The sequence below is a fragment of the Acartia tonsa genome, chromosome 12 (genome assembly GCF_053477335.1).
Source record: "Acartia tonsa isolate MP-2025a chromosome 12, ASM5347733v1, whole genome shotgun sequence".
In the NCBI taxonomy this organism is placed as follows: domain Eukaryota; kingdom Metazoa; phylum Arthropoda; class Copepoda; order Calanoida; family Acartiidae; genus Acartia; species Acartia tonsa.
This window is the reverse complement of record NC_137271.1, coordinates 27471897-27480661: the sequence shown is the minus strand read 5'-3', so window position 1 is coordinate 27480661 and position 8765 is coordinate 27471897. Positions and strand designations below refer to the sequence as shown.

Below are 8765 nucleotides of genomic sequence, written 5' to 3'. Positions count from 1 at the left end.
CTGCTAAAGTAAAATTATATTTTATAAAACTTACAAAAATCTTCTTTAAAATGTGATGTTGAATTCGAACATTTTGATTTGACAATTCAATACAATTTTGCATGAGGAAAAATTGGATTTCCAAGGACTTTTAGTAACAGTTAGGTTACACTAGAATAATAGATGAGGTGTCCTCTAGGCTAAAATTTACCTGGAACTATTGGGATCATAGTCATTGAAAAATTTAAGATTTATATATTTTCTTCTATTTGTTTTTACATATTTCATATGTTTCTAATTTGACAATCAATTGCGCCTGATCATTAGAGGCTTTGAGGTAAAAAATTAAATTCTAAGATACGTTACCTGGTAAATACGGGTGAGAATAACCGGGGATCTGAACACCAAATTATTTCATCTCAAAGAAAACAAAGTACTAAATTAGATATGTCTTGATGTAGGCAACATTATAGTAATGAGCAAAGTATTTGTAATAGAAAATACCCAGCCTTCTAAACAAAATCTTGAATTATAATATTGCCTTTGGGCTTTATTCTTGCCAGCCTCCAGTATAAACCATACAAAATTTAACCTAAATGACAAACCCTTTTGAAGAATTTTCACACATTTTATGTAAAATATCAAAAAATATTTAGATTACATAAGTTGCAAAGTAAAAATAGAAAAATATAAGCATGATGAATCATTTATCTCAGCTTGACAAACTTTTAACAATATGCTCATCAATTGGCAAATGAAGGAAAATTGTGGTAAATCTGTGTTAGCACATTGAACTTGGAATTATTGCATTGACATATATTTTATTAGTTCATGTCGACCATGTGAGGGTAACATCTCCTGCTCTAGAGATTAAGTCACTTTAAACTAGGGTATGAGTATTTCAACATATCCTACTTGATTTTGGTTGAAGGACCAAAATTTATCTGTTGACATAATAAAACTAAATGATTCAAACAGGGTTTAGATGAAATAATTAATTTCCTGTTCAAGTGTTGGATGTCCAGGCCTGGGCAGAGGTAAACCAGGGTAACCTAAAATAGATATAAATTTGGTGGTGATTTTCCAATATAGAATCAGGTTTTGCCTACTTGACCCTAGAAATCGGATTCAGAAAAATTCTGGATGTTTAAATAATAGCGTTTATGTCAGTCTAAGTCTTTTTGGAAAGTGAGATTACGTCATCTGGCTACTTCGAATGAAGACTATCTGATTTTTGTGGGTAGGTTCCCATAGGAATGGAGATAACGCATTTCATAACCAGAGGAGTACTCAGTACAGAAGGGGGGAGTGACAACACTTTCTGGTGAGCAAAAAAACCCTGTGCAAACAAATGTTCATAACATTGTCAGTCAGAATGGTTTTAATCGATTTCCTATTTTTATGTTATAGCTCTTTCCCTAAACTAATTTGCAGGGATGGGGGTCGCCCCCTCCCCCCCCCCATAAAAAAAAGAAAACGTCATAAATCTGTATAGATAATCAAATACAAAGTGCTTTGCACGCCACTGGTGACAATAAACTGTAAATTATTTCAACTCTCCGCGACCGCGTGGCTCAACACGTAGCGCATCCGCTCGTCGTCGGGAAGGTGATAGGTTCGTATCTCGCTCCGAAATCGCGTCATAACTGAAGACGTTAAAAATGGTTCCTACTGCTGCTATGTCAGGTGCGCGACATAAATAGTTAGAGTAGGAGGAATGCCTTGGCCCAAAACAGGCGCAACTCTCACAGTTAGGACTTCTGAGACAAAGGTGTGCAATCAAAGGGTTGGTTGTCTGATGGGCAAATGGACGCTTTACACCACAATCATAGGGCTTATGGCTGACAACCTTATCCCATATCCATAAAAAAAGCCACATTGTTACAGAAACACTGAAAAATTGTCAGCGGCCTATGATGAAGCCCAAAAAGTACCACTTTTAATTCCTGTGACGTCATAAAATGAGGGAGATGAGAGGAGAAGTGGGAAAGAAAACCCTTAAAAAAAGAGATGGAGAATATGACGTCAAAAATGGTACAGATTGGGCTTCGTCAGGCCCAGTGTTTCGGAGCCGGAGCCGGGAGCAGCAACATTTTTGGTGGAGCTGGAGACGTATTTTTCGTTAAAAACTGCTCCGGCTCCAGATTAGCTAAAAATGATTGTTTAAAGTAATATTATAATTTGGCAATGGTCTATTTCCATATAATAAACTGAAAAACTATTGTTACTTAACAAATAGACACACATCCTTCTACTTTTTAATCAAATAAAAGCAAAATATTTTATATTATTTATTTCATTTTATCAAATTCAATAATGAACAAAAATTGTTATATTAATTTTAAGGTAGGAGCCGGAGCCGCTTCAAAATTAAACGGGTCCGACATCCTGGTCAGGCCTATGCTCCCCCCCCTGTGGAGTGAAAACTGAAAAGGGCTTGTTACTGTTTTATATCAACTCCCCCCCCCCCCCCCTATTAAAAAAGGTTCATAAACTCGATCTGCAATGCGTTAATTGATCTATTTTAAAGTTATGATTGTGAGTTTGTTAATATCGATCAATTTACTTACAATTTTGTTTAAACTCATACATTTTTATTCTGTTTTTTAGTTCTGACACGCTACAAGTGTTAATATTCGTTTGTCCTTCCTTTTCATTTTAGAGCTTTGCTTTTAGGGATGTTGTTCTCTTTGTTTATAAACTTATTAATGAGAGCTTCAAAATCATTACCTGAATAAAAGAAAGAGTTTGAGTCCCCCCGATCATACTTATTATTACCTGGATAAAACACAGAATTTGGGTCCCCTGGGTCATACTTGTTTTCATCTTCACTACACTCTAAAAGGAAATTATATATTTAAGCGATGTAATCAGGGAAACAGGGATAACATCTTGAGGATAGATCCATTTTATGTACACTAATATGTTAAATGTCAAATTTTTATATGATTCCAATCATTTATATAATTACCTACAAACTCTCAAAAATTGTAGCTAAAAACTCTAACCCGCAATTGTGAAGTAACGCGTAACGCATCTGCTTTTTATCGGAGGTGATGTGTTTGAATAAGCAAATGTTAAGTCATATCCAAAGACGCTAAAATGGTTTAGACTGCTGATATGTTGGTAGCGCGACATAAAAAGTTAGATTAAGCAGAATGCCTTGGCCAAAAACTAATCACCATGCATTGTTAGGTCTTCCAGACAAAAGGCCATGTAATGAAAGGGTTGGTTGTCTAAAGAGCGTTTAATCGCTCAATTATATGTTTATACCTGAGTTGAAGACAGCAAATACCAGGATACCCAGGTAGAGATGAATCCAAGCCGCCATTTTGTTTTTAAATTTTTTAAAGATTCACTATCACGTCATTTCACATTATCAATAACTATAATTTTTCACAAACATAGTCTTTCAACATTTTCTGAAACTATAATTATCAATTAGATACATATTAGCCATTAGGCTGAGTAAAGCTACTCTCAAAGTACGTTGTCCGTCAGTCTGTGTGTTAACAGATTTAATTTTTCGAATAAATTAATTCAATTCTCTAAATTATATACTGGTTACTGAAGTTAGTGTTTGAATTTCAAAAATTCTGATTAGAGAGCATCTACTATATAGTTTGTCTGACTTTATGTCTTTGTTATATGGTATATAGGTAGGGAGCGGACACGTCTTAATTTCATAGAAACTCCGTATATTTATCCATAATAACAATTTTGCATGAAAGAACAAGACATATCAATGATGGCGGAGATAAAATAAACAACCACAAAAGAAAACAAGAATGACATCATCCATAAGGAGCAAAGCACAAAATATTAAAATGATATCAACATAAAGTATCACAAATAGTATAAATATTATAATTTTAAAAGCAAATTTAATTCAGCAATTATAAATTTGTCACTAATCACTATATCTACCAATACCTACAAAACTCTTAGAAAAACAAGAAATTAAATTCTAATCAAACAACAACAACCAGCTAAGATATGTATAAAAATGTCTAACATTTTTTTTACTATACTATTCCCAAATGAAACCATTTATAATTAAACTTATTTTTGCCTTATAATACGTCATGTAATAGTAAAATCAAATAATTGAATTATGAGCCAGGAGCAGTGCGTCCAAAGTTTTATAAAACTTTTCATAAGAAGATTCTAGCATTAATAAATTTACTAAATGCATAAAAGGTTAGATCTATTTGCAGATAGGCTTTTCCTAAATGTTTTGTTTATATAAAAATTGTATGAATAATGGTAATATACATATACAATTTATGGATCTTTTTGTTATCCTTATCATTTAGTGTTCAAACATGTTAGCATAAAAAGAATTAATACAATAGCAATTTAGGTGTTAGAATGACTTACATCCCACGGCTGGTTTTTTATTAAATGAATAAGTTAGGGTACAATGTTTGGCACTTTCGATATAAGTAAATGATAATAAAAAACCCATAGAATGCGATAATAACTTCAGAAAAATCGAAGAAAATAGTTTTCATACTTAATTAACGTTTTTAAGTTTTTCTTCAAAAAGTTTAGATAAGATGCCTTTAAAAGTCGTCTATGATTTTGTCAGGGATAAAAATGTAACTTTAAAATAAGAATTACAACATATTTTGTCAATTAGTACAAAGTAAAATTTTGAACATTTTATTGATCAGTATATTTTTTAAAATGTGAAGTAGAAACCTGAATATTTTATCATGAAAATTGTGTTATGATTTGATTGTCTGCTAGATTACAAGAAAAAAGATACTGACAGTACTTGTTGGTTCTTTAAAAAAAATTAGGTAGATTACTTTCAGAACCCCTCTTTTTGCAACGTTATTTTAATAGAACAGAGACGTAATCTTAGTGTACTCAATATCTAGACAGCCAACCATTGTTTTAGAATTGTTCAATTTTTTTAACTTCTGATAAAAACAGAATTAATGGTATTTTTGTAAATATTATACCTCCAAGAAATGGCTATACTTCCCAATCATATGTTGTGTGATATTTAAGAGGAATTATTTTGATATAATGTCATTAAAATATTCGTTGAAAAAAGTGCTATTCTAGCTTATACTTTACATTTTAATGTGTATGATAATTCAAATAAAAGATAATGAAGATTTATATTATATTTAATTGTTATAATTATAAAGAAAAACCTGGAAACAGTAAAAAACTGACTTTATTTTATTGACGTAGGGAAAATTTTGTCAAATATTTGAATAAAAAAGCAATATAAAACAAAATAAATTATTTTTAATATAGTCACAAAAAGGCTTAATGAGTTTAGGAAATATTTCATTCACTAATCATGTCATTTAAACTCTATTACATAGAATACAGTGTAAAAAGATGTTCTCGTTTTAATTTTAAGTAATTTCAAATGCATTTTAATACCTTTTAATGATTTATTTTTTGAAACATCTTTTTATAAAATGTTAATGATTTTTGAAGTTATATGTTAAAATGTTTTTAAATTATGTTAACATTTTGTTTTAAATGTAGAAAATTGGTAATTCTAAACATTCTAAAAATGATTTTATTAAATTTTCATCACTTAAATTGCATGTTTGATGAAATTTTCAACTAATAATTCAAGAAAAATCGTTTAAGTTTTATTATATTTTACTTTGAAATGTTAAAAAAATATATTATTGTCAAAAATGTGGAAGTTATACTTTCCTCAAAAAAAGACCTAAAACATGCAAATTAACACGTGTAATGAGATTTTTTTTCTTTCAGGTTTAATTTTAAGTAATTATTGATATTTTTTGTAAAAAGGATTTTATATAAAAAGTTTTAAAACTCGAGTTATGTAGTGGTTCTAAAAAAGGTTGCGAATTTACGCAATTTTCTTGCAAAAAAAATTTTCTAGGATTTTAAAAATAGCAAAGGATGTTATTAGACGTACTTACAGATACAATTGCTAAGTCATTTTGGCCAAACACTAAAATAAAGTTTTGACATCTGAGGGCCCATACGTGATCCATAATTAGCATAAAAGTTATTAGGTCAATAAGCTGTTTCATTATAGAGTAAGAGATTTTTTCAAAGTAAAGCCATCTATTTGAAAATGCAGCCGAGAAAATTATATGATGCGTATTTTTTGTCTTTATCTATCACTGAAGTAATATGGATACCTAATATTTATTAATAATCACGAAAATCTTTATCTATTGGAATGTAAAAACATCATCTGGTTACTGATTTACAAAGTCCTAGCTCTAATGTCCTTTGTTTAATTGCTTAACCCTTAAATGTTTAGTTACAAAAAATATTCCACAGATATGAACATAAAAAATTATCATTCCAGAGTTAAATTTAATTCCCCCCCTCCCCCCGTAGAAATAGAGGTAATGATTTTCGACTTAACACTTGATATTAAGATTCCTCTCGCCCTTTACCCTGAGAATTACATTTATTAATTTGACCAGCAACAATTTATTTAAACATCCCCTATCCACCTCTACCCGAAGAATCAGTGTTAATAATAATTTACTTCCCCAACCTACCCACAGAAATAGTGTTAACAATCTGTCCATGCAACCCTTGATTTAAATCCCCCCCCCCTTACTTCATACCCCACAGAAATAGTGTTAACAATCTAAACATGTCACCCTTGATTCAAAGTCCATCCCCTGCATATCCCGCAATAATAGTGTTAAAAATTTATCTATGCCACTCTTGATTTAAAGTCCCCCCCACCTGCATACCCCGCAGAAATAGTGTTAATAATTTATCTATACCACCCTTGATTCAAAGTCCCCCCTTCCCCCTACCCTCATAAAAAAGATTTAATAATCTATCCATGCCATCCTTGATTACCCCCCCCCCCATCTATACCCCGCAGAAATAGTGTTAATAATTTATCCATGCCACCCTTGATTCAAAGTCAACCCCACCCTAACTTAGTTCCAAAAAAAGTTGCAAAATTTTGATTTGACATCCGCTCAGTAAAATGAAAGGGACAGTATTATAAAGATAATTTTTATAAATTTAAATTACTTGTCATTTAATGTAACTTTCTAAAACAATATACTTGTAAAAATTAGATATATTGTGTCGACTCTAAAAAAGTGATCATGGCTGACATGTTATCGATATACTTTTTTGTAATTTCAATAATAAAGAAATAATTTGGCTAAAGAGAGTTTATATGTAGCTTATTTTTATCCACAAGTTTGTTTAGCTTGTTAGTCCTGCGCTTCCTATCACTCTTGTTGATAAATATTTTTAGATTAAATTTTTAAATATGTAAGTTGTGTACTATCTCTTTAAGTATAAAGGACAGTTATTTCACAAAATTACAGCAGTGTAAAATAATAAAGGACATAAAATAACAATAATGTACCACTTTCAGACAAAGATTTGACAACTACCTAAACTATTATTTTATCCTGTGAAACAAGGGATGTTGTGTTGACAATTGATAATGATAAGTTTATACTTTAACACTTTAAAAAGACGCTTTAAAATTATTAGGATTAGGTTGTATTTTCATTGTTATTAGGCTCAACATTAACCACAACTGACTGAATTAAAAAAACTTCATGTATACGCCTATCTAATGTTGACATTATTTAAAATAATAGTCTTGTGTTGATATAATATCAGCACAACAGTATACCAGGGACCAATATCTATTAATACAAGAAATACATTAAATTCCCGATAATTTCCCTCTTTTTAAATTTGGGGATAATAGGCATTGCATATCTGTAAAAAAAATATTTTTCTTTCATAAATGCGATAAGGTTTGATGGAATACTTTGAATTACAATTACTTTTTCAGATTGATTAGCTCACCCAAAAGACTTGCATTAACAAGAAAAGAGTATTATTGATGTCTTGCTGTTTAAAGATATTAACCAACAATAGGAAGGACTTATCTTTTCATAGTGATAACATATAAGGCAAAAATATTTCTTTCATATACATAGTCTAACAAGGATGACAACATCCATAAGTAGCGAAGTAGACGGACAGACGGACGGACATTTCGAATTATAGAGTAGCTTCGCTGCTAAAAGTTTCATCTGCCCAACACAAACTTATCCGTTTAACAAATAGACTTTAACATATAGTAACTCCTTAAATAAAAAATTTTACTCTTGCTTTACTCTTGATACCAACCTTCCTGTAACGATTTTATATTCCCCCAAGGAAAACATGTAAAAAGGTTAAGTAATAAGTATTATTTGTTTATATCTTTTTAAGTAAAAACATGTTCATTTTTAGTAACGTAGCTTCATTTCAATCATTAATGTCCATTTTGATTTGATTATTTCATGGGAAATCGTAAGTTTTTAGGTTTCTTTTTCTAAAATTTTCCTGTAACCAATTAACATCGTGTACATCTAGTCATTATTTTTACAGCAATTATCCTTAACAGTCGGGCCCTTTGCCGCACCTTAATCGAGTGGGGAGGTGCGTTCAACGCCCCCCCCCCTATTATCTCAGTTCCTATTAGAGCTAGAGGGCTAAATTTTTTTGTGCAAGTCCCTGTTTAAAAATGAATTTCCGACCTTAAATAAGTCAAAGTAAATTTTCGCTTCTTTCACCCTTTTATTTAACAACCTTTGTTTTTAGGTCCCTTTTTACTTAAAAATTTCAAATTGCTGTAATTTTCTTATTTTTGAAGCTAGAAGAACAATTTTTTTGCAGAAAAAACTTTTTATGTAAATTTTACATTACAAATATTAAAATATAAATTTCAGCGGCTGCAGCTGTATTTGGCAGCTGCCAGCCGCCGCAGTCGGCGGTTGGCGGGAAAACGG

General features: G+C 31.0%; 1 protein-coding gene across 1 annotated transcript in view; it reads right to left on the bottom strand.

The window, feature by feature from the left end:
• The window catches only part of LOC145333454 (uncharacterized), a 36360-nt gene extending 32957 nt beyond the window's left edge, over nt 1-3403 (bottom strand). Inside the window, exons 1-4 of the mRNA XM_080178604.1 lie at nt 3253-3403; nt 2758-2817; nt 985-1031; nt 346-379 (exon numbers count right to left, since the gene is read on the bottom strand). Coding sequence (XP_080034730.1) covers nt 346-379; nt 985-1031; nt 2758-2817; nt 3253-3310 — 199 coding nt within the window. The 5' untranslated portion in view covers nt 3311-3403. The remainder of the gene's footprint in view (nt 1-345; nt 380-984; nt 1032-2757; nt 2818-3252) is intronic.
• Nucleotides 3404-8765: the final 5362 nt, after the last annotated feature.